The 27041-nt window shown below is 39.7% G+C and overlaps 1 protein-coding gene across 4 annotated transcripts in view; it reads left to right on the forward strand.

Annotated features, from left to right (window-relative positions):
* EMB1997 (para-aminobenzoate (PABA) synthase family protein) overlaps positions 1–22985 on the forward strand; it is a 115588-nt gene extending 92603 nt beyond the window's left edge. For all 4 annotated transcript variants that reach the window (XM_088958575.1, XM_088958576.1, XM_088958577.1 and 1 more), the window contains exons 12-14: positions 6051–6133; positions 18714–19352; positions 22271–22985. In XM_088958575.1, the coding sequence (XP_088814701.1) occupies positions 6051–6133; positions 18714–19352; positions 22271–22763 (1215 nt within the window). In that variant the 3' untranslated portion in view covers positions 22764–22985. The remainder of the gene's footprint in view (positions 1–6050; positions 6134–18713; positions 19353–22270) is intronic.
* The last annotated feature ends 4056 nt before the right edge of the window (positions 22986–27041 follow it).

Here is a 27041-nt window from a genome sequence, read left to right on the forward strand (position 1 = left end):
GTGTAGCTTGCTGCAAGAGATAACAGAACCCGAATGGTGGTCATCTTGGCTACCAGGGCAAATGTCTCCAAGTAATCTATACCATAAGTTTGAGTGAATCCCTTTGCAACCAGCCGAGCTTTGTACCTCTCAATGGAACCATCCGCATTATGCTTCACAGTAAATACCCACTTGCATCCAACTGGTTTCTTTCCTTTGGGCAAGTCAACTAGCTCCCAGGTATTATTTTTCAACAGGGCATCCATTTCAACTTGCATTGCACCTCTCCACTCCGGGACTGATAGGGTTTCTTGCACTGTTCTCGGAATAGGGACATCAGCAACAGAGGTGAGATAGGACCTATAGGAGGGAGATAGGCGATCATAGGACAAAAACTGGGAGATGCAGTGGGCTGTAGATGTGGTGCGATGCCGTTTTCCTTTACGGAGGGCAATGGGAAGGTCAAGGTCATCTGCAGAGGGTGAGGTAGCAACAATGGAAGGAGTCTCTGTGGGCCCTGGGACTGTAATATCTGGACTTGGAGCCGCAGAAGAGATTGCAGCTGGCTGGGACTGCTGATGACCAGGATCAATCTGCCTGCATCGCCTGTGATAGACTCTCAACTCCCTTTGACCACCATCGCTACTACAGCCCTCATCATCAACTGGAATAGGTAAGGGAACAGCCCCAAAGGTATTAACCCTATCCTCACTGCACTCCTCCTCCCCCTGAAGAAAAAGACCCAAATCTCCATGCTCACTACTCTCCCCCTGAGGAGAGACCCGAGAATAGTAGGGTGTCTCCTCAAAGAAAGTGACATCCATGGATACAAACTTCTTCCCAGAGACAGGATCATAACAACAATAACCCTTTTGAGTATGTGCATAACCAAGAAAGATGCATTTGGAAGCCTTGGGTTGAAACTTGAAGTGATTGGGACCAAGAAGCTGAACAAAACAGGTACAACCAAATGTCTTGAGGGGAATAGTGAACAACTCCTCATTGGGGTATAGAAGGGAAAAAGGAGGTTTCATAACAAGAACCCGAGAAGGAATCCAATTAATAAGATATACCGCCGTGAGGATAGCATCACCCCAGAAGCAAAAAGGGACGTTGGAGGTAAACATAATACTTCTAGCCACCTCCAAGATGTGCCTATTCTTCCTCTCTACAATCCCATTTTGCTGAGGTGTATGAGGACACGTGCTCTGGTGGATAACCCCATGATTAAGGAGGTACGATGCCAATGGCTTAGCAAAGTATTCCTTTGCATTATCAGATCTAAGCACTCTTATCCTGGCATCAATTTGTGTTAGGATCATTTGGTGGAAGTTTTGGGTCAGGACAAGCACCTCATCTCGTGATCACATAAGATAAACCCATGAAAAACGGGTGTGGTCATCAACAAATAGCAAAAAATACCTGTACCCCCCCCCCCATAGAAGGAATGTGATATGGCCCCCAAACATCAGTATGCACAATATCAAAAGAACTATTACTCCTTTTATTACTCAATGAATAAGAGTTTCTACAATGTTTAGCCAACTCACAACTTTCACACTTCAACTGAGATGACTCAACAGACTCAAACAAAGTAGGAAACAGACTCTTCAAGGACCGAAAAGATAAATGACCCAATCGGTTATGCCACAACATAACCGGACTCACAACTTGAGAAACAAGTAACTTCTTATCCATTGACTCTTCCCGACGAGAACTCTCCCCGAGCAGATAGATCCCATTTGTCTCACAGCCAGTCCCAATCACCTTCTTCGTCTCCATGTCCTGAAAAACACATCGGTCAGGAAAGAAAGTTACTGAGCAGATCAAATGTTTGGTAATGCTACTGATGGAAAGGAGGTTAGTATCCAGTTTAGGAACATGCAAGACAGAGGACAAGGATATAGTATCTGACAGTTTGATGTCACCCTTGCCAGAAATAGGGACAAGAGAGCCATCAGCTATAGATACCTTATCCCTACCAGAAGATAAGTGATAAGTAGTAAACAGAGAGGGCAAGCTGGTCATATGGTCAGATGCACCTGAATCTATTACCCAACACGGTTCAGTAGTACCTGGAGTGGAGGCATGGTAGGCTGAGGCTCGAGTACCCGAGTGTGCAAAGGCCGATGTAGCCGGAGCTGATGATGACTGCGGTAACTGAGCTGAACTGCCAACTTCCTTCTCCAATTGTATTAGAGCTGCCCGAACAACAGCTAAGGTCTCTAATGGTGTGCCTCTCGTGCCAGATGAGGATGCTGAATCAGTAGTCGTAGCCACATGAGCATTACTCCTTTTATTTCTCAACTTTGCCGGGACCAAATGCGGATGCAGCTTCCAACATGTTTCTTTTGTGTGTTTAGGTTTCTTGCAATGCTCACACACCACATCCCTTTTATCTTCCTTCTTTCTGTCCCTCTCTGAATCACCCTCTGTTTTGGGTTTGACAGCTACCAAGGCAGGTTTTAGCGGCTGAGGTTGCATCATGACTTTCCTCCCAGTCTCTTCACTGTGCACTAAGGAGTATGCCTGAGAGAGGGTCACACTATCTCTGGTCAAGATCTGCTACCTCACAATATCATATTCTGAATTCAGTCCTGCCAGAAACTCAAACACTCTGTTTGTCTCAATGTGCTTTCTATGTATCTGAGCATCTTTGGGACTCTCCTACTCAAGAGTCTCTAAGTGATCAATCTCATGCCACAGGGACTGCAAGTTAGAGAAATAGACCGACACCGGTTTCTCTCCTTGTTTAAGGGCATTCACCTCACATTTCAACTCATATGCTCTGGCAACATTAAGGGGTTGGGAGTAAGTCTCTTTCATCACATTCCATATCTCCTTGGCTGTCTTTGCCCATAAGTAATTTCGGCTGATATGGGGCTGCATTGAATTACAGAGCCATGTCATAACCAAGTAGTTTTCTTGGACCCACTTGGTATACATAGGGTCTCCCTTGGAAGGTTCTGCTACATCTCCCAAGAGATACCCTACTTTGCCCCTTCCCCCAATAGCCATCATGGCTGATTGGGCCCATTCCAAGTAGTTTGATCCATCAAACTTTACGGTTGTAATCTGAAAACCTGTCTCAGAACCACCACCATAACTGCTGTTCCCAAAACTGCCTTCTACCTGATTCTTAAACTCCATTTCAGTCAAGAACCAGAAGTATCAAAGATTATGGTTACTACAGTCAAAACCAGCACTAGATGTGCATGAAATATATATAAGACTGATCTGAAATCAATAACCACACACAACAGCAACAGTCCGAACTGTTTTCACCCCTTCAAAAGTGTTCGAAACCCCAAAAGAAGACTGAAACACAGTTTGAAGAGTAATATGATACGCTGAAGCCAATTCGAGGTTTTAATCAGTCCTAAGAGCCTTACAGATAAGGTTTGTATTAGGGTTAATATGAAACCCTAAAACTGATCAATGTTGAGGAGAATTCTAGGGTTTGCCGCAGGAATAAGATCACAAGTTTCGGCCTAATACTAGAGTTTGCCGTAGGGATAAGACAAAACCCTAGAGAAACCCTAGAGAATAGAGAGATAAAACCCTAGAGTAGTTCGGCCACCCTTACTGGATAGGTCCAACCTATCTTTTCTGATGTTACTTCTCTCAGAAAGTAAAAAACTTACAGTAGAATGCAGTTTGCTGCCTACCAAGGTTACCCGAACCCTAGCCTTCTCTGATTCTTCCTGATCACCAACTTGCTACAACTGTGACACTTCTTCAAACAGCTGCTAATCCTCTGGAGATCTCCAAGAACCAGTCAACGAACTCTGCTTTCTCAGTCTTCCAGCCTTAGATGGTTCTCATGTGGTCGGCTGGACTAGACTCACATGAGAGAACTTGGCTCTGATACCAACTAGAAGTTCAGGACTGTTATCAATCTTGAACCCTAATGAATCTCAGGATCGAAGATAAGCAGAAAGAAAGAGGAGAGAAGAGAAAGAGGGAGGAGAAGCAGTAGAACACAAGGGTTGAAAGGAGGAGCAGAAGCTTAATGTTCTGCCACCGCCACTTTAATTAATATTTATAGGTTATGCTCATTACATGGAAAGGACAGATCTGCCCTTAGTCTTTACATAACAAATAGAGTAAAACAAAGACTGAAATAAATAACAACTGAAACAACTAAATGACCAATAGCTAACCCTAGGCAGACTAGAACATCTCCTACCCTACGAACACAGTGGGACCGTAGCTGTGGGGCCCACACCACACCAGTGTTCTCTACAAGTCCAATATTCACAATCAGTTTTTTTTCTTTTTTTTTTTTATAGCCGCACCCTCCAAAAAAAGTTCCAAGGTCAGATCTTTTCCAGCCACACCCTCCAAGAGAGGCTCACAGTCAAAAAACAGTTCGTGGGGTTAAGAGTAAACCCTAGAAAACTCAGATTTTCTCAGCTGCACCTTCTAGATAAATCTAACTTTCTTACTACTGCTGGCCTCAAGAAGAGATGAAAACTTACCCAGAAAACTTTGATCACCACCTTCAATCCTGATAAAAAACCAATCTTGATTCCTCTAATGTTCTCTGGTTCTTCCTGATTTCCAAAAAACACTCTCCAATCTTCGTACAGCTGCGAAAGATTTCTGGTAATCTCCAAGAATCAGGCAAAGAAAGTTCCTTTCTAATCTTCCAGCCCTAGGTAATTCTCATGTGGTCGGCTGGGTTAGGCTCACATGAGAAGCCCTAGATCTTGCTCTGATACCAACTTGAACAAAACAGATAGAATACTGCAATGGTCTGATGTAATTTAAGAAAAGAAACACAGGTTCGAAGAGAAGAAGAGAGAGAGAGAGAGAGAGAGAGAGAGAGAGAGAGAGGGAGAGAGAAAGAAAGAAAGAAAAGATAGAAAGAGAGGAGAAGAGAGAAAGAAAGAAGGGGTTCGGTTATATGTTACTGCCGCCCCATTAGTTGTTATTTATAAATGCTAATCTCCTTACAAGAGTAGGAGTTACTCTAATACCCCTACTTAAACTCCAACACAAATTAAAAAAAGATAAACAAGGTCCAGCCGGCCCAACTATAAAAGGAAATAAAAACATAATAAATAAGTGTGGGGTTGGGACCACACACACTATTAACTATCTCTACATATACCTCTAACGAAAACAGCAGAATTATTAAGAATAATATCGGAAGAAGAGAGAAGAGAGAAGAGAGAAGAGAGTAGAGGTAAATCATGGAAGAGAACACTAAAATCGTGAGGATTGTTATTTTTATGCCTTGCATTTCTATTTACATCAGTTGCTAGGAACAAGAAAAGAAATAAAATAAAGGTCCATAATGGCTAATCAAAGGCCCAAACACATAACAATGAATAATACCATTGACAAATAAGAAAGAACAGAAAGCAATTATAGCCTATTTTGCAATACTTATCCTGAAAAGATGAACTTGTGTGTATGTGTTTTTTTCTTTTAAATACTTATGAATGTTAGTAGGTTATGCCAAATGAGTACAATATGCAGTATTTGATTGAAAATTTGTGATCAATCCAGTTTAACTTTCATCAATGAAATATATGCTTCTTGAAGCTAAGTACTCCTTGGAGTATAAAGAGCAATTAACGGCACCAATAGCATAAGCAGTGTTGGTCAGAGAAAAGACAAGTAACGAGAAGCCTTTCTAGTCACAATTGTATATACATCCAAGCAAAATTTATGGTAGATGAACTGCACCGTAAAGAAAAAAAATGAACTAGTGATACAATAACACATACAGCTGACACCTTTAACATTGTTAAAGTTTTGATGATAAGTACCCTTGTGAAATGTGAACTAATAGAAAGTAAGTAGACCATGTGTTGGCTTTAACCTGATTGGTTGAATCTTGATTTAACATGCAACAAATATTCATAAATGCATCGTTTTTGGACTCATACATCCATTGTGGTTCCCTCTAACACTTAAGAGTGTTTCTCCTTTTGATATCAACATGCATGTGCTACACAGAGTTTTATATATATGTATTTTAATGTACATATGTATCAAGATCTGTCCTATGGTTTCGTGGCCATTGTTGATTCCAATTTTTAATTCTTTTACATGTGAAGGAACTACAATCATTTTGTTATAATAAGGAAGATTACAAAGGATTACCATTTGATTTTTGCGGGGGATACATTGGATTCATTGGGTAAGAAGTTAAAATTTTCAAGATCTAATTATATATTTTATATCTATATCTCAAAATTTCACTACTATTTTGTAATTTTCTCTTAGGGTCTGTTTGGTTCATGGAAATAGGGGTCCAGAATCAGAATCAGAATGCCCTATTCCGATTCCAACCATCTGGTTGGGTGAAATCAGAATCTGATTCCCATTCCTGGTGGAACTGGTGGAATGGCATTCCTCCATTTGAGGGAATGGCCACCCCCCCCCCTGGAAATGAGAATCTTATTCCAGCTGATTCCAATTTCTGAACTAAACAGGTGGGGGGGATAGACCATTTCAATTCCGGTTACAAGGGATTTCAATTTTGATTTCGATTCTGACTATGAACTGAACTGGCCCTTACATTTTATAATTTATTCCTTACATTTTCTCTTCATTTCATATTGTAAAGTACATTGATTTGCCTTTAAATATTATAGTATGTTCAAAGAGCATAAGATGATGCAGCACCCTCTATTAGTTGATTGCTAACACTCCCCCTCAAGCTGGAGGGTATATATATCATACAGTCCCAGCTTGCTACATATGAATTCAACCCTTTTCTAGCTCAAGCTCTTTGTAAACAAACCTGCCCATTGCTTCTCTGAACTCGCATGATATGTGTTGATCTCTCCACCAAGTACCTTCTCTCTCACAAAGTGACAATCAACCTCTATGTGTTTGGTCCTCTCATGGAATACTAGATTAGAAGAGATATACACTACAGCTTGGTTGTCACAATGCAACTTCATAGGACTTTCCATGGTGAATCGAGCTTCTTAAAGTAGGTATTTTAACCATGTAAGCTCACACATGGTGTGGGCCATGGATCTATACCCTGCTTCAGCACTAATCCTTGCAACCATAGTTTGCTTTTTAGTCTTCTAAGTGACTAAATTGCCTTCAAGATATGTACAGTATCTTGTTGAGGTCCTTCTGTCAAAGATTGATCCAGCCCAATCAACAATAGTATACCCTTCATTTTCAAGTTTTCCACCTAATTTATACAATAATCTACATCCTAGAGCTCCTTTCAAATATCATACAATTCTAATGACTGTAGACTAGTGAGGAATATGAGGATTCTATGCAAACCGACTGACTACACTTATTGTGAAATAATGTCTGGCTGTGTGATAGTCAAATAATTCAATTTGCTAACGAACCTTCTATGTAACTGGATTATCAAATAACTTCTCTGTATCTTGAGTTCTGCATTTAGTTCCATGGAGATTTAGTTGGTTTTGCACCTAATAATACTGTCTCTTCAAGTAAATCAAGGACATGCTTTCTCTAGCATTAGTTAATACCATGTCTTGACCTTGCAACTTCTATACCCAAAAAGTACTTCAACTTACCAAGATCTTTGGTCTCCAAATGCTCTTGTAAGAATAGTTTAACCTTTCAATACCTTAAACATCACTGCCATTAATAACTATATCATCAATGTATACTACCAAAAGGATCTTCCCTAGTGTAGAATCATAATTAAAATAGGATGATCAACATTGCATTGTTTCATCCCAAAATTTTTTACCACCTTACTAAATCTGCAAAACCACACATGTGGGGTTGTTTCTGCCCATAAATTGCCTTTTTCAACCTACATGGTCTACCATACTCCCCTTGAGCAATAAACCCTAGTGGTTTCTCTCTCTCTCTCTCTCTCTCTCTCTCTCTCTCTCTCTCTCTCTATCTATCTATCTATCTATCTATCTATCTATCTATCTATCTATCTATCTATCTATCTATCTATCTATCTATCTATATATATATATATATATATTTCCTTAAGTAGGCCACCATGGAGAAAAGTGTTCTTAATATCAAGCTAAAATAATGTCCAAATCGTACATAGCAACAAGAGAAATCAGCACATTCAATAAACCAATCTCAGTAACATGAGAGAAAGTCTCCGATGGGAGATCAAGACCTTAACACCAATTGGTACAGTGCAAGTAAGAAAAACAAAGCTAGGAAATCTGGCAGAGGAAAGACCAAGTTTCAAAAGAAGCAGAACGGTAGGAAGAGCGCCTTGACGAAGTGTAGGGCTAGAAAGGGAGAAAGTTGGATATGGGTGATCACAAAGTTTGATAAAAGTGGTAAGAAAATGTTTGTGGTTGGCTCAGTAGTGAGCATTGACAACTGTATGCCTTCTTTGGCAATTGAGGGCACACGAGATGAAATGCAAGAAAGAAGTGTCTCGGATGGGACTTTCATCCCCTCCGATCCCAGTGCTTTAATTGTAGCCGGCTGTGGGAGTGAAAAATCAGGGTTTGTGGCTTCGAATGAGGATGCTTTTGTTGGTCCAGAGAGGATGGAAGGGGTGGGGAGGAGGAAAATGGAAAAAGGAGTGATAGTGGTGATGCTAAGGTTGTGAGTACAGATGAGGTGTTTAGACAAGGAAGCTTCAGGTGCCAAACAATACATAGATGAACATGTTGATCATGGTGGGAATGCTCCGCATTTTGAAAAGGTGAGGATTGGAAGGTTGGGTATAGACTTGGGCAGGAAAAACATTCTTGAAGAGAAAGAAGGGGGCCAAACTGCTGGGACAGCAAGCAACAAACCGCGTAGTTCTAGAAATCAAAATATTGTGCATGTCAAAGATATTCTCTAGGCTTAAACTCAGCTTGGCAGGAGTAGGACCGACAAAAAATTACAAATGGGTCTACAGGAGGAAAAGATTGAGTGGAAAAGGGACATCCGTCTCTAATCGTAAGGGGACATTGGTGCAAATTCAGCCTTCGGTTCCCCTTCTAGACGAGGAACAACAGGAAAACAATTTCAGTGTTATAGCAAAATAATGATGAAAAGAATGGGGACTTAGGTGAAGTGAATATCCAAAAAGTAGTGGAAATAGAGGTCAGTATTGGTAAGAGCTTGGGTTTGTTCTTTTGGGGAGGTAAGGAGTTTGCCAAAAGGGCTTTGAGGAATTCGAAAGAAAAACAAAAAGGGAAGAGAGGTTGAAGAGAGACTATTGGAAAGGAGCTAAGTCATGGGATGAGGAACTTTCAGACCAGGAAGTTTCGTCCACAGATGAAGATTGAAGTCTTGGTTGGGCGGCGAGGAGGGGTTTTGATTCAGGTTTGTTTGTTGGGTCAAGGGCTTGCGTATTTTAGGGTGCCTTTCTTTGGGTGGTTTTGATTTGATCTTCAATTGGATTGGGTGGGGTAACCTCATGTTTGTAAAGTGTGAGGTTAATGGATCTGTTTAGGGGTCCTGAGGCTGTAATGTGTGAGGTTTGAGGATCTGTTTGGGGTTCTTGAGACCGTTCTTCTCCTGGTGATGACTTATCACCTCTCTGATGTAATTTCTCTTTTTTCTTGATTCTTTAGAAAAAAAAAAAAGTCTCCATGTAGTCCACCCCATACAACTTTATATACCCCTTTGCAACCAACCATGCTTTAAGTTGTTCTACACTACCAATTGATAGAAACTTCATAGTATAAACCTACCAACAACCCACAGCATGCTTCCAGGTGAAAAAGCGGTAAGTTTCCATGTATCATATTCAAGATCAGAAAGTTGCTTCTTCATTGCTTTCTACCAACCTGGAGAGGCAAGGGCTTCCTGGACATTCTTAGGGACATGAATAAAAGATAGTAAAGAAGCAAAGTGTTGATGTAAGGGAGATAGCATGAGAAACTAAGACAAAATTGGAATGAGGATGAATAGTACAATGATGTTCACCTTTCTAAAGTGCTATTTGGAAGAACAAGGTTTGAAGGTTGAGAGGTGTAAGATGTAGGTGGTGTACGTGCTATGGGTTGAATGTGATTAATGACTGGATTCTCTAGCGATGGAGAAGATTGTGGGGGAGCTGGTACATATCTTTGCATATACACTCACTTGATTAGTGGTCTACCAGTAACAACTCAATCTCAATAGGTACTGCTAGAGGGAATAAAGGAGATGAAGGAGTGGAAGTGTTTGTGCTACAAAAGAATGCAAAAGTCTTAAAAAAGTGACATCAAGACAAAGAAACGAATAGTTGAGAGTAGGATTGTAACATTTATACCCTTTATGAGTCCTAAAGTAACCAAGAAAGATACTCTTAGTGGCTCGCACATCCAACTTGTCTAGTCCAAGAGCAAATTGAGAATAGACATGGGTGTCCTATTAATGAAAAACATGCTATTAGCCTGTATCACTCCAAAACTTTTTCAATACATTCATGTGGATAAGGAGATAATAAGCAATATCAAGTAAATGACGGTTTTTCCGTTCAACTACCCCATTTTGTTGAAGGGTGTAAGTATAGGAAAACTGATGAATTATGTTGTTTTGTTTTGGTATAAAAATTGCTGAAAGAATGTTAGGAAACATTCTCTGTCATTCTTAGAACAAAGAATTTTAATTGGAATTCCAAAGTGAGTGCAAATTTCAGAATAAAAAATTTGGAAAATGGAGAACAATTTTGGTCTTTCTTTCATAAGATGAAGCCATGATTCAAGAATAGTCATCAATGAAAATTACAAAGTAGTTGAAACCATTGTAAGTAAGGGTGAGCAAGAAAAACCAAACCGAACAAGAAAATCGACTGAAGCCAAACCGAAAATCCGGTTAACTGAATCAATCGATTCAGTTTCGGTTCGGTATTTTTATAAACCAAAGGCATCGGTTCGGTTTCAGTTAACCAATATAGAAAATTGGCAGTTAACCAACTGACCGGTATACATATAATTTTATATTTTTTAGGTATATTTATGTATATTATATATTTTTTATATTTTCTATATATTATAAATTAATAAATATGCATTATATATATAAACATATATATAATATTATATATTTCTGAATTTTTATTATATTTTTATATATTCTTATAATATATTGTAAATATAAAAAACCCGACAAACTGTGCTGATGGTTAACTGAACCAATCAACCGGTTAACCAATCGGCTTTGATCCGGTTTTGATTACTGGTTTTCCATAAAACGGTGATACCGGTTCGATTCTAAAAATAAGCCCACAGTTCAGTTAACCAAACCGTGATAACCCCTAATTGTAAGATTCAACAATGATGTTTAGCATTAAAATGCAGGGTGTCCAAGCCAACAATGAATAGTCACCAATGAAAATTATGAAGTAGTTGAAACCAAAGAAAAAGGACTCAATACCCGACAAACAGTTCTAGGACTAAAAGACACAATGATGTTTAGAAAATTAATACAACTCACAATCCAACAAAGAGACATGTTGTATTAACAGAGCAAGCAACTTAAACATCTAAATTGAAGGGTGACCAAACCGGCAATGCCACTATTGGTGGGGTAAGAGAGGAATGAAGCGCTACTTTTGATCCACCACCATTGAGATGCCTCAAAACATGTCCTTGAAAGGGGTTATTGTTTAAAAAACATGATAAAATTGATGTGAAGGCTTACACTGATGCTAACTAGTCTGATTCTCCTAGAGATGGGAGATCAACATGAGGATACTGCACCTTTGTTGATGAGACTCTAGTCACTTGGAGGAGCAAGAAACAAACTGTAGTGGCTAGATCAAGTGTTGAAGCCAAGTATAGGGCCATGGCTCACAGAATGCTGAACTACTTTGGCTAAAATTCTCTTAGGTGAATTGAGGATATGTATGCCCCGAAGAGTTCCCACTGGAAGCTAAGGAGGGGGTTCGCAAATATCTGAAGAAGTACCTGGGGATTGGTATATTGTTCAAGGAACATGGTTACGCATGTTTCCAAGAATTCCCACCTGGAAGTTGTCTCAGATATCTGAAGAAGTACCCAGAGATTGGTATATTGTTTAAGAAACATAATCATATGAGAGTTGAAGTCTACACTGATGCCGATTGGGCAGGGCAGGTTCAATTGATGACAGGAAGTCTACTAGGGGGTACTGCATGTTTGTCAGTGGAAACTTAGTCACTTGGAGGAGCAAAAACCAAAGTGTAGTGGCTAGATCTAGTGCTGTAGCAAAGTATAAGGCCATGGGACATGGAGTGGCTAAAGTACTTTGGGTGAAAAATCTAATTGCTGAATTGGGTTTTTGAGTTGACAGCTCGATGTCCCTTTACTGTGACAACAAAGCAGCCATTAATTGTGCTGCCAGCTCAGTTCTTCATGACAGAACCAAGAACATTGAAGTTGATAAGCACTTCATAAGAGAAAATTTGAAAAGGGTGAAGTTTGTACTCCTTATATCAGTTCTAAGGAACAACTTGCAGAGGTTCTTACAAAAGGTCTTCACTACTTGCAGCACAATGAGTTTTGTCACATTTTAGGGGAATGTTGTAATTCTATTAGTATGTAGCTGTAGGGGCTTTTTTTGTCAGAATTCAGAATTCATATTTTATTGTATAGTTGTCACCCTAAGTATATATTAAAATTGAGGCTCCGCCAGTTTAGCTAAACAAGGGACCCGGCGGGTGGGGGGTGCTGCTTTGTAATCATTTTCAGCACTCTGTATTCTGACTGTTGCAACATTTTTAAATTTGAATTATTAATTGAAAGTTGCTGATCAAAGAAAATGAGGCTCCACCAGCTCAATTTTTTGGTGGCTTCTTCAATTCTCTTCTCTTGTCTCTTCTCCCTCTCTTCTTTCTTCTTCTTCTTCTCCTTTCTTTTCTCATCTTCTTATTTAATTACATATATTAATGGTTGCTCTACATTATTCTGTTTCAGGAGACTATTATTTTGTTTTTTAAAAAATATGCCCACTAATGCCATTCTTAAACTTCTCTTTGAGGTATATAAAAATTGTGAAACACATTCAAATAAGAGCAATCTAGGTGTTGAAGTTTGACCTGCCCTAGAATTCTGTCTTGTTCGTTGACTGTAAAGTAAAGTAAACAGCAAGAAGTAGGAGAGGAAAGAAGAAGAGAGAAAAGAGAGGAAAGAGAGAAAGGCTGGTTCGAATTAGAGAAAAGTTCTCCCTAGATTTGGCTAGACATGTTATTATATTATTAACTTATTGGAAAAAACTTGAGTGCCCTTCTTTAAGTAAGAAGCACTCGAACTAACATAACCGTACACATCAACATTCTCAACATGTACAAAGACTGAAATACCCCTTCACTAACACCACTAACACTCCCCCTCAAGCTGGTGAGTATATATCATATAATCCCAGCTTGTTACATATGTAGTCCACTCTCTCCCGACTTAAACCTTTTGTAAACAAGTTTGCCCACTGGTTTCCCGTACTAACATATGTACTTTCTATCACCCCATTCAGCACCTTCTCTCTCACAAAATGACAGTCAACTTCGATGTGCTTGGTTCTTTCATGAAACACTGGATTGGAAGAGATATGAACCGCTGTCTGATTGTCACAATAGAGCTTCATTGGAGTACTGATGTCATATCCTATCTCCTGTAGAAGGTTCCTCAACCACACTAATTCACAAGCAGTATGTGCCATGGCCATATATTTTGCTTCTGCACTGCTTCTTGCCACAACTATTTGCTTCTTACTTTTCCACGTTACCAAGTTACCCCCCAGAAAGGTGCAATAGCCTGTGGTAGATCGTCTATCAGAATATAGAACCTGCCCAATCAGCATCGGTGTATCCTTCTACTACCAGTTTTCCACCACTCATGTACAGCAAACCACGACCAGGAGCTCCTTTCAGATACCTTACAATCCTTAGCACTGCATTCCAATGTGGGACCAAAGGTTTCTGCATGAACTGTCTCACCACACTAATCGCAAATGAAATATCTGGCCGAGTAATGGTTAGATAGTTTAGTTTGCCTACAAGTTGTCGGTATCTGTCAGGGTCTTCAAATACTTCACCTATATCACTGCTCAGCCTTGTATTTGTTTCCATAGGTGTCTCAGCCGGTTTAGTACCCAACAACCCTGTTTCTTCCAATAAATCAAGCACATATTTCCTCTAACACAAATTAATGCCATGCTTAGATCTTGCTACCTCTATGCCCAAAAAGTATTTCAACTTGCCAAGGTCCTTTGTCTGAAAGTGTTCCTGTAGGAATGCCTTCAATCTGTCAATGCCCATTTTATCATTCCCAGTCACAACGATATCATCCACATACACCACCAATATTATTTTGCCTGCCGAAGAGTCAAAACTAAAGACAGAGTGATCAACTTGGCACTGTTTCATACCAAACTTCTTGACCACCTCACTAAACCTACCAAACCATGCTCGAGGGGACTGTTTAAGTCCATAAATAGCCTTCTTAAGTCTGCATACCTTACCATCCTCTCCCTGAACAACAAACCCGGGTGGTTGCTCCATGTAGACCTCCTCGAGCAAATCACCATGCAAAAAGGCATTTTTGATATCTAGCTAATGGAGAGGCCAATCATACATAGCTGCAAGGGAGATGACGACATGAACTGACCCTATCTTAGCAACCGGGGAGAATGTCTCTGTGTAGTCAATGCCATAGGTTTGGGAGTACCCTTTGGCAACCAACCGCGCCTTCAGGCGCTCAACACAACCATCTGGCAAGTACTTAACACTATACACCCACTTACAACCGACAGCCTGCTTCCCAGGAGGAAGAGCGGTGAGATCCTAAGTGTGATTATGATGCAGAGCAGAGAGCTCTTCTTCCATAGCACAACACCACTCTGGAGAGGTAAGGGCTTCCTGGACATCCTTAGGAACAACCACGGAGGATAACAAAGATATGAACTGGCGATGGGAGGCGGAGAGGTGGGTAAGTGAAACAAAATTGGAAATAGGGTGAAGGGTGCAAGTAAGTTTACCTTTCCGGAAGGCAATAGGAAGATCTAGGTCGGAGACTGGTGTCGGAGCTGGAGCTGGATCTGTCGACGGTGATGAAGCTGGAGGAGCTGCAGCCGGTACACGCGGGCGATGTGTATACACGTGACGGATGGGTGGACGGTCAACCGACGGTGGCACCGGAGGCAAGGACATAGGCATGACTGGAACCAGAGGAGGTGGATCAGCCACAGGAAGAGGAAGAGGAGGTGATGATGTGGAGGAAACAGCAGCACCGAACCCCACGAAGAACGAAGTAGACTCGAAGAATGTAACATCAGCACACTTGTACCCTTTTTGAGTTCGGGAATAGCCAAGGAAGATACACTTCAGGGAATGTGCATCTAACTTGTCAGTCCCGGGACCCAGATTATGAACGAAGCAGACACACCCAAATACCTGGGGAGAAAGCGGAAACGGAGACATGTTGGGGAATAAGACACTAAAAGGAGAACGACCATCAAGGATAGACGTGGGCATCCGATTAATTAAGAAACAAGAGGTGAGCATTGCATCACTCCAAAAGGTTTTGGAAACATTCATGTGGCGCATGAGGGAGCGTGTCGTTTCTACAAGATGGCGGTTCTTTCTCTCAGCAACCCCATTTTGTTGCGGAGTGTAGGTACATAAAGTTTGGTGTATAATGCCATGTTGGTCCAAGTATTCTTGAAAAGATGAAGACAAGTATTCACAACCATTATCAGAACAGAAAATTTTGATGTGAACGCCAAATTGATTGCGGATCTCAGCATAAAATTTCTGGAAGATGGCAAATAATTCACTTCTTTCTTTCATTAAATAGAGTCGCGTCATTCTTGAACAGACATCAACAAAAATAACAAAATATCGATATCCATTATATGACATCACTTTATAAGGACCCCAAACATCTAAATGAATTAAAGAAAAAAGACTTGACACAAGGTTATCGACCCTAGAACGAAAGGGAACACGATGGTGTTTCCCAAATTGACATGACTCACAATCTAAAACAGAAAGTTGACTCAATGAAGGGACTAAGGACTGCAACACTTTCAACGAAGGATGACCAAATCTACAATGCCACTAGAGAGGAGAAATGGATGACTGAAGGGCCGTTGACGTTCGTCCACCACCATCAAGATAATACAGTCCATCGGCTTCATGCCCTCCACCAATCTCCATCCCCGTCTTGAGATCCTGAAAAACACACATAGAAGGGTAAAATGTGATGGACCACTTAAGGGACTTGGCCAGCTTACTAACAGACATAAGATTAAATGGAAGCTTAGGTACATATAAAACAGAGGATAGGGATACAGGGTCTAGGTCAACATTACCAACACCACAGATAGATGATGTGGAGCCATTAGCAAGGGTAACAGATTGCGATGTTGAGCAATGAGCGAGAGATGAAAACACACTTGGAGTTCCCGTCATGTGGTCGGAGGCTCCAGAGTCAATAATCCAGGGGTTGGGTGTGGATGCCAAATAAGCCATACCTGAGTGTGCAAAGGAAGTTGTGTTTTGCTGCGATTTGGATTGAACAAACCTCTCATACTCATCCCGAGGAACACTCACCATCTCCTTGCCTGGACCATCTGAGGGAATAGAAGGCATCGGGTCAGCTGACCGGTTCTCCTGTCTAGAGCTGAAACTGGTGTCACTAGTCATGGCATGGTTGGCCCACATCGAGGGAGGACCATGTAAGTCATAGCAGTAGTTAATGGTATGTCCATCCAAACCACAATGAGTACACTTCCGTGGACCCGAGCCACGTCCTCTACCACGAGCTCCCCCTGAATCTCTGCCTCCAGTACGACCACCACCACGGATATGTGTAGATCCACCACTACCACTCCTACCAGGCTGGGCTCCTCGAGCCCCACTTCTGCCACCTCGACCTCTCGACACTGCAAATGCTGATTTATCGGAGACATTAGAGTCCATAGATCCAATGGAAGCCCTCCGAAGATGAGCAAACACCTTCTCTAAAGATGGAAGAGCAGATCCCCCTAGTATCTGGGCTCGTACTGGTTCATACTCAGACTTCAGCCCCACCAGAAACCGTGTCACATCAAGCTGCTCTCGCTGTTGCTGTTGAACTTTGACATCTGAAGTGAGAGGATGATAGACATTTAACTCATTAAGGATATTCCTCACACTGGCATAGTACTCCTCAAGGCTCTGATTTCCCTATTGCAGATTGAAGTATTCCTGATACAGTTGATATACCCTAGTGGTATTATCCCAACCTGAATACAGTTTCTTAGTGTGATCCCACACCTCTTTGGCTGTGTCAAGAAACATGAAGTTCACACTGATTTTGGGTTCCATACTGTTCCACAACCATGTAATGATCTGTGCATCTTCCTGTTCCTAGTCTTCATACTCCTGAGAATTAGCAAGGGGTTTCTCCTCTCTTATATGCTTCACTTTCTTCTTCGCCTTCAGAAAAACCTTTACAGACTTGGCCCAAGGGACATAATTCTCTCCATTCAGTTTAATGGAGGTCATTTGGACATTCAGGTAGTCAGTAGATATCATGACACTAGGTTTACTATCACTGTTATCTGCCATTGCCGAACTCCCTTAACACTGAATTCACACTACACACAGACACTTCACCAAAATCTGCACACTAATTTCAACAGTAATAAATGCTGAGAACTACAACACCACAAACCCTACTCACCGAAATCTGCACACTGATTTCAGCAGTATTAAATGCTGAAAACTGCAACACCACAACCCCTACTCACCGAAGTCTACACACTGATTTCAGCGATATCAAATGCTGAAAACCACACTTGTAACACCACCAACCCTAATCCACAACTACAGGAAGTTTCACCATTAAGTAGACACTATTGCCCTTCGAATCACACACAAACCAGAATAAACCCTAGCATAAACCCTAGCATACTGCAATCTGAAAACCCATCATGCGAACTGTACTACACCTCTCATGTATTCCATAACAGAAAAATATGCATAAAAAAAAACTTTACCTCATCGCCTGAAGGTCAACCACACGAAGGGCTGAGACACCACTGCACCACACGTACCAGCCCAACTAGGGCTTAGAAGCCACAGCAACCAATCACCAACGACACAATCGGAAGCATAGGAACCTCCTAAGGAAGAGGGCAATCACTCCTTTTCAGCCCTTTTCCCAGTCTCCAACTCACATCTGAGAAACCCAAGAGAAACCCTAATTCGAATGCGCATAAGACAGAATTCTAGCAAGTCTGATTTGGTGAACCTGGCTCTGATATCATGTTGAAGTTTGACCTGCCCTAGAATTCTGTCTTGTTCGTTGACTGTAAAGTAAAGTAAACAGCAAGAAGTAGGAGAGGAAAGAAGAAGAGAGAAAAGAGAGGAAAGAGAGAAAGGCTGGTTCGAATTAGGAAAAGTTCTCCCTAGATTCGGCCAGACCTGTTATTATATTATTAACTTATTGGAAAAGACTTGAGTGCCCCTCTTTAAGTAAGAGGCACTCGAACTAACATAACTGTACACATCAACATTCTCAACAAGTACAAAGACTGAAATACCCCTTCACTAACACCACTAACACTAGGAAATAATTTTAAGTTTGAATTTATTCACACATTATCCATTATCTCCCATAACTCCTATTTGCAGATGCATGAACACCTTATATCATTGGATACACGAGTATCTCTTTGAGGTATATAAAAATTGTGAAACATATTCAAATAAGAGCAATCTAGGAAACAACTTTAAGTTTGAATTTATTCACACATTATCCATTATCTCCCATAACTCCTATTTGCAGATGCATGAACACCTTATAGCATTGGATACACGAGTACTAATATTGATATGTCCTGCCATGCAGATATGACCTAAAAGTCGAATGTGGTTCCACATATAATCATCACAAGTCAAGGACACCTGATGCTTGTTTTTTCTTTGCTGATAATCTTATAGTAATTGATCATGATAATGATGATGTGTACATTCTATCCATACACCACCACTCTGGTAATGGTTCAGTACCACATAAAGGGTCAACTGCAAAATCATGGTTGGATGATACTGAGCAGAAGCTTCTACAGTTAAAAACATCTACTACTTTCAAGGAGAAGAAGTCACGAGCAACAAAATTGACCCCATGTCATGTGGGTTTTCTTGCTGAGAAATCAAAGGACCAATACATGAAAGATGTCAAAAAGTGTCTGAATTTTATCAAAGATGGAGAAAGCTATGAATTGTGTCTTACAACTCAGATAAAGAAGAAAATTGGAGACATAGATTATCTAGGACTCTACCTTAGCCTAAGGGAAAAAAATCCAGCCCCATATGCAGCCTGGCTTAATTTTTCCAAGGAAAATCTATGTATCTGCTGTTCTTCCCCTGAGAGGTTCCTAAGATTGGACAGAAATGGTACATTAGAAGCAAAACCCATTAAGGGCACCATTCGACGTGGTTCAACAACAGAAGAAGATTCACAGCTTAAATTGCAACTTAAGCATAGGTAAAAATTAATGTTTTGCATTGTTATATCATCATTTCCTCCATTTCTAGAGCTTTTTTCAATTCTATTTGATATGGAAATTGGCATTTTTCTCCTGACAGAAAAAGGTTAATCTCTGGAGTTAATGTGATACCCATTTACTTCCTAACCCTCAATGGCAGTGGAATGGTCACTTTGGGACCAAAATCCTTTGTCATAGCAGTGTTGTTAATGTGGTGAGGTAATGACCAGTTTTTTTCACCACCCTGAGCAATGTGGTAACTAGTCAATGCCTAGGCCTGACTAGCCAATTACAAAAAAGATTTATTCTAAGTTTAAGATGTGGATGAAATTTCATGTATAAGCTAACAGAGACTACAAATATGCAGTAAAAGATATGATATAAAGCATTTAGTATACATTCTAAGTTTACATAGAAAGCCAGGACAAATAGGCTGAGATATGGAGTTGAAATCTTAGTTTTTTGAAGATAGTGCAGCATTGCCTTTCTGACTTTGCTTCTTTGGCAACTTCCAACTCATTACCAGCAAACCACTAATTGGAGGATGACCTAAAGGAAACTTCTCCAACTGTTCCCTCTTTATGTTGTGCCTTTTATATTCTATATATCATCACTTAACCAGTATAAGTTCATAAGTTTATATTAATTGTTTGAAGATTTATACATTAAATCATAGTTATTCACTACAGAAATGGGCTGAAAACTAAAGACCATTACCTAATGTCAGTCCTAGCTATCTGGTCTCTTGGAAGAGTGCAGTGGATGGGGACCTATCCTTTGGCACTTCTTTTGGACAAAGTGGCCACTCTCAGACTCAAACCCACATTCTCATAATCATCAGCCCAAGATTTTACCATTACACCAAGCAATGGCCCCAGGAATGGACTGAAAACTGTTAACAAGGAATCATCATTATGCCAATTTTGGGCCTTTACTGCTTTGGGCTTGTTCTGATGATGGTGTTAGTTGGATGGCAATCAAAGCATGGGACCTTAAAATGCATTTGGTAAAATATGAAAAAATGTTGGCAACTACATTCTATCTCAATAACCCCAAAAACATACAGAATATTTGGACTTTGGTTAAATTTGTTATTTTGTTATTGAAGAAAACTAGCTTACCATGTCAGTACACTAGAATTATTGAACCAGAAAAATCAGTATGTGTAATAGTAATTTCATTTCCTTTGGTTGTCAGTCTTTTTTTTTATTACTATTTTTGGGTTTGTAAATAATATTGAAAACCTTATTGATCTTTTCTTTCCTGGAGGTGTGGACTCAGTATAGTAGTCTGCCAATGACATAAAAATTACATCTAGGATGCAACCTGTGCCAGATTAAATCCAAATGCAATAACTGAACAGTCAATTTATAACCTGACCTGACTGAACCTTAATCATCATCATCTAATCTCTTCCCTAACTATATAGGGTTGGCCACATAAATCTTGTTTCATCATCCCATTATGTTCAGTGACATATCCATTGTCAAATTATAACAACTTAAATCCTTTCTTACTACTACAACTTATGCCCTTTTTTGTCTGCCCCTAGCTCTTCTAGCCCTTTGTAACATATCACTTCTTATGGGTTCTATAGATGGTTTTCTCTGCACATGACCAAAACCACCTTAGTCTACTTTCCCTCATTATATCACCTATGGGAGATTCTCTTTGGTTCCTTCAAATAAGTCCATTTGTAGTCTTTTACTTTTATCTTTTCCACCCATTCGCATTTCTGCAACTGCAACATTCATTTTCTGGACATGCTGTTTCTTACTGCCTAATAAATCACTCCATACAATATTGCTGACCATACGACTTTTTTATAAAACTCTACTTTTAACCTAAGTGGCATTTGCCTTTCGCGTAAGACTCTAAATGCACCCCTCTGTTTTGCCCATCTTTCTCTAATTCCATGAGCATCGTCCTTCTCAATCTCTTCATTATTATGGATTATTGAACCAAGGTAACAGAAGAGATTATATTTAGTTATATCTTGGTCTCCAATCCTAGCCCTGATTTTCTCTCACATTATTATTAAACTTACATTGCATATATTTTGTTTTAGTCCTACTTATTTTAAAACCTCTTGTTTCCAAGGCATTTTCCCATGAACCTAATTTTGTATTTAACCCTTCATTAGTTTCATCTATTAATACTATGTTATCAGAAAATAACCCGCATTATGAGACCTCCTCCTGAATATGTTCGATGAAAAGACAATTCGGGATCCATGTTCATAAGAGTATGGAAAAAGTTTCTATGCTGGCTGCCAACCAGACACAACCCTCCAATTTCTGGGCTTGAGACCAGCAGTGTAAGACACTAGCAGAGTTTGGTTGGGGACTCGGGTTTGGGTTACTTTATCATGTAGGCTAAAAGCAAATTATAATGAATTTAAATAAAAAAAAAAAAAAACTTGGGTTACACCCTCCTGGACATTAACCAATCGCTAATTATATACCGTTTGGCTGCTTGTGCTTTGGTAGACATGTATATGTAAATGTTGTACACTATTGGGCTCAGATTCCAGAAATCTGAAACAGAGCAGAAGCAAATTATAAAATTTAATGCCGGCCACCCTTCCACCAGGAATACTTGGGGTTAAAAAAAGAGAGAAACAGAATACAAGCCATTCATATTATCTCGTTTGATGAGTTTGGTTTGGCACTTTCAAGTTGAACCCCATCCCGAGTTGCATTTGTAGGTATATGTTGTTCATGGATGACTATAACCACTATCTCATGGATTTCAACTGTCATCTCAATATAAGATTTGATTTCTCATCCTCATTTCCCATGCCAGGAAATTATATGGTAGGGTTCAATAGAAACTTGTAATGATATGTTGTTCCATCCATATGAACTTAAATAGTTCTTTTTCTGGTCTTTTTTTTTTTATTTTACTGTTTGAACAGTGAAAAGGATCAAGCAGAAAATTTAATGATTGTTGATCTTCTGAGGAATGACCTTGGCCGTGTCTGTGAACCTGGGACAGTGCACGTGCCCCATCTGATGGAGGTGGAATCATATGCAACTGTCCATACATTGGTTAGTACAATCCGAGGAAAAAAGCAATCAAACTTGAGCCCAGTCGATTGTGTCAGAGCAGCATTCCCTGGAGGTTCAATGACTGGTGCACCCAAGTTGAGATCAATGGAACTTCTCGATTCTCTTGAAAGCTGTTCTCGAGGCATCTACTCTGGATCTATTGGATTCTTCTCTTACAACCAAACATTTGATCTGAATATAGTGATTAGAACAGTTGTCATGCATGAAGGTGAAGCTTCGATAGGAGCTGGTGGGGCTATCGTTGCTTTGTCAAACCCTGAAAATGAATATGAAGAAATGGTTTTAAAAACACGGGCACCAGTAAATACTGTTTTAGAATATCAAAGCAAATCAGGTTGAAAGTAGTCTAGTATCCTCTGTTTTTATACCATTTCACATTGTATTATTATCATTCCCTTGGTGGGGTTGTGTAATCATCATAGAATTAGACAACTTGTCCAAGTTCTTATTTAAATTGGCAATCTTGTAAAACAGTTCAATTTGTTGTTTAATTCATGTCCTGTGGTCATGATTGCCAGGATATGTTTACCACATGAAAGATGCATCTGATTTATGTTTCAATTTGCTTTACATTTTGTTCTTGCACGGTTTGCACTCACTTCCCTTCATGACAACTATAATCATTAGTGATACATAAATTGTTTTTATAAATTACTGTTTCACTTTTAATAGATGGCACTATTCAATAATTTTTCTTTTTATTGATTTTTTTTTCTTTTTTGATAAGTAAGAAACGAAATTTTCATTAAAATAAAAGAAAAATAGAAGATGAGGTAATGAGCCATCACCCAATTATAACCATGAAAGTAGGTATCCGAACTCAGTGCACCTTTTACAATTACATATCTGAATTTCCAGCACTTCCCTCAAATTTTCCCCCAGATCCCTTTTATTAATATGTCTAAATTCTGGATGAGCCATAACCCAATAACCAATCGACTTGCTGATTTGCTCTTTTTAATGGTGTGGATGCTTGTGCAATGAACTAATTTTTTATTCAAAACAAATCTCTAACTTGGAATTCCAACTGAATAATCATTATTTAGTTATCTGGATTCTCTTCAGAAAGGTAGAACAGCGGTTGATGTGTTTTCTGAACATGAAAAGAATTTTCACCTAAACTAGGTGTTCAATATGGAAAATTGAGGGAGGTTTTAAAAGGAATTTCACAGTGTTTGGTTTGATTATTTGATAGAAAATAAGAGAAAGAGGAAATCAGGAAATTGAGGGAGGTTTTAAAAGGAATTTCACAAGTTTCCTTAAGAACTTTCCCGCAACTTTCTATTTCTTTTTTATTTCCTATCAAACCAAACACAGCCTAATAGAGAAAGAAACTATCAACTGATTCCCAATCTTACAGTGAATACATCTATGAGAATTGAGAAAGGGGCAATCTGATTTTCTTTGAAGAATTTTACAAGTATTAATTTTAAGATGAGTTACTTTCCAACTAAAGGCTATCATTTTTTTTTTTTTGATAGAACAAAAAAAATGGCTATCATTTTAATTGCTGTAAAAGGGTGTTGGTTCTTGCTCATTTTTTTGGGAGAGTATTATCTATTTTTACCATGCCCCTGTTGATCTTGTTAAGTATTATTATTTCTACTTTTCTCTGTTTTATAGCAGTAGGAATTATACTTCTTTTATATATCAACTCAATTGGACCTTAGATTGTTGTTATGTTCATTTTCCCTTGTTCATCTCTATTTATTGTTTTAAATTTAATAATCAATATATTTTATTTCACCTTTGCTGCCTTTGTTTATAAATTAATATTTTCCTATGTATACCTCTCTATAGATGCTAAAATAGTGTTATTTGTGTAATCGCTTTGTTTGTGGCATTTTTTTTTCAATTTTCAGTTTACAAAAATGCTGAAATAGTTTGAATCTCAGAAAGAGACTCTTCCAAACCTTGTATTAATGAAAGAAATCTTTTGACCTGAAACATTGCCACGTCTGTAAAATAACCAATATTTAAAGTATTGATATGATATGCCCGATACAGGACATTGCATCGTATCTTTGAAAAGGAGATATAGGATATGCATGAAAATTGGATGTATCATCTTTCTTCATGTGTATTGGTACTGTTGAGTGGGCCGACTTGTGTTTAGCTTATTTTCTTTTAAATTAAGATGTTGTTGGGCCTTGGGCCCATTAGTTTTTATTTTTTAAAGAGTTATAATTACTTAGTTTGAGTTGCCGCCTTACTAAGGACATCCTTGTAATATCTCATACTTAAGTTAATTATAAATAGAATGAGGGGCTGGCGACTAGGGTTATGTCAATCTATCCTAATCGACCTTCTTCTCTTTTCTCCCCTTTCCTCTCTTGCTGAAATCCCCAACTTTCTATTCTTCCTTTCACAAGAAGCTTGGCCGAAATCAGCACATAAGGTTTTCTACTTGGTATCAGAGCAGGTTGAAGGTTCTTGAAGAGATTCATTCTTGCAGGCCTAGATCGGCCGACTGCATGGAGTTTTAAGAGGTTGATCGAAGCTTTCAGGTAAGCCTAGTTTTTGGATTTTCTTGATGGATCTGTATGCCATGTAGCTGGTCTAGGGTTTCTCATCAGAATCAGGAAAAACTGGAGAAAGGGGAAGAGTCGTGATTTTGTTAGACTCTTCAATTTTGACCTAGGTAGTGGCGCCCTATTTTTTTTAGGGTTCCTCTGGGTTTTTTGTAAGGGGCGGTTCAAGTTCCATGTGGTTTGGAGGCCTCTAGAGAGAGCGGTTGCTTCTTCTCTCTCTTCTCCCCATCCCACCGAAAAGGAATCTTTCGTGGGAAGAAAGTCCAGGACACCAAAGGAGTGTCGTTGGTTCTAGAAGGTATTCTGTTTATTCTTGTTGCATTTTTTAGCTGTTTTTTGTACCTCTTTGAGACACATGGAGGGACACAGAGTCGAATATAAGCCCAGGAATGAAATGGGACCAGTGGGAGGAGGTGTTGGAGACCCCTTCGGAGCCAGAACCATTACTACAGTTAGGTTGGATGGTACAAATTACTTAGAATGGTCCCAATCTGCAAAAATGGCCATTGGGGATCGTGGAAAATTGGGGTATATTACTGGTGAAAAGGTAAAACCCGAAACTGGCAACTCTCAGTGGGTGCAAGAAAATTATATGGTAATGACATGGTTGTGTAATTCTATGTTGCCACATATAAGTAAAAACTTTTTATGGGCAAACACTGCTAAGGAGATATGGGATGGGGTTGCAGAGACATATTCACAGAAGGAGAATGTTGCTAGGGCTTATCAACTGAAAAATCAGATTATTGCTACTAGGTAGGGAGATAGATTTGTTGCAGTTTATTTTTCAGTCCTTAAGACCCTGTGGCAGGAGATTGACCATCTAAAGACCTTTGCTTGGGAAACCACCAAGGATGCAGCTACCTATCAAAAACACTTAGAGAAGTATAGGGTGTTCGAATTCCTTGCTGGCCTTAACCCTGAGTATGACATTGCACGAAAGCATCTTCTTTCCAGGGACAATGTCACTCTCTCCCAAGCATATGCATTTGTGTCAGGAGAGGAGTGTAGGAGGGATGTAATGATGAAGAATCTCATGTTTGATCAGTCTGCTATGGTAAGTGTTGTGAAACCTAAACAGAATGGCAATGAGAACAAGAAGGAAGACAAAAGGGACTTAGTCTGTGACTACTGTAAGAAACCAAAGAATACAAGAGATACTTGCTGGAAGCTTCACCCACATCTTGTGCCGACCAAATTGAAGAATAAGAAAGGAAATGCACATATGGCAGTTATTGGTGACACTCCGCCCCCCCCCCCCTACTACAGCTGCCTTGGAGTCCATTGCAGTTATTGCAGTAAGGGCCGAGCTTGAGAGGTTTGGGTTACTTCTGAATCAGAGGGATACAGCTAGTTCCAATTCAGTCGCAACTAGACAACAAGGTACCTGTAGCACAGGTGGAACTCACTCTACCTCCCTTGCCCACACAGGTAGTCCACATGTCACTGCAAACTATGTTTCTGCTTCAGGTAAGGAGAGATCTCCTTGGATTATAAACTCTGGAGCCTCAGAGCACATGATCCATTGCTCCACCATTTTCTCCTCTTACCAGCTCAATTATGGCAGAGATAGGGTCTCCACAGCTGATGGATCCCATGTTCCTATTGCTGGGAAGGGACCTGTCAAGATTAATGATTCCATTTGTTTACCCTCTATCCTCCATGTTCCTAGATTGAGCACCAACTTGTTATCTGTTAGTAGTTTGACTAAGAATCCGAACTGCTCATTAATTTTTTCTCCTGGACATTGTATTTTGCAGGATCTGGATTCAAAGAGGATGATTGGGAGTGGTCGTGAAGTGAATGGAATCTACCTCCTGGATACTCTTCCAATTCACCAAAGTCATCATGTTTGCAAGGACAGTGAGTCAAAACTTGTGGATCGGATTATACTTTGGCATAATCGTCTGGGTCATTTGTCTTTTTCTTCTTTAAGTTCTTTGTTTCCAAAATTGTTTAAGTCAGTGAGTCTGTCAAGGTTAAAGTGTGAAGGTTATGAACTTGGAAAGCATTGTAGATACTCTTTTAAACCGAGTAATAAAAGATGTTATTCTCCTTTTGATGTTATTCATTCGGATATGTGGGG

The sequence above is a fragment of the Nelumbo lutea genome, chromosome 8, assembly GCF_056320005.1.
Source record: "Nelumbo lutea isolate HS-2025 chromosome 8, American lotus-T2T, whole genome shotgun sequence".
Taxonomy (NCBI): domain Eukaryota; kingdom Viridiplantae; phylum Streptophyta; class Magnoliopsida; order Proteales; family Nelumbonaceae; genus Nelumbo; species Nelumbo lutea.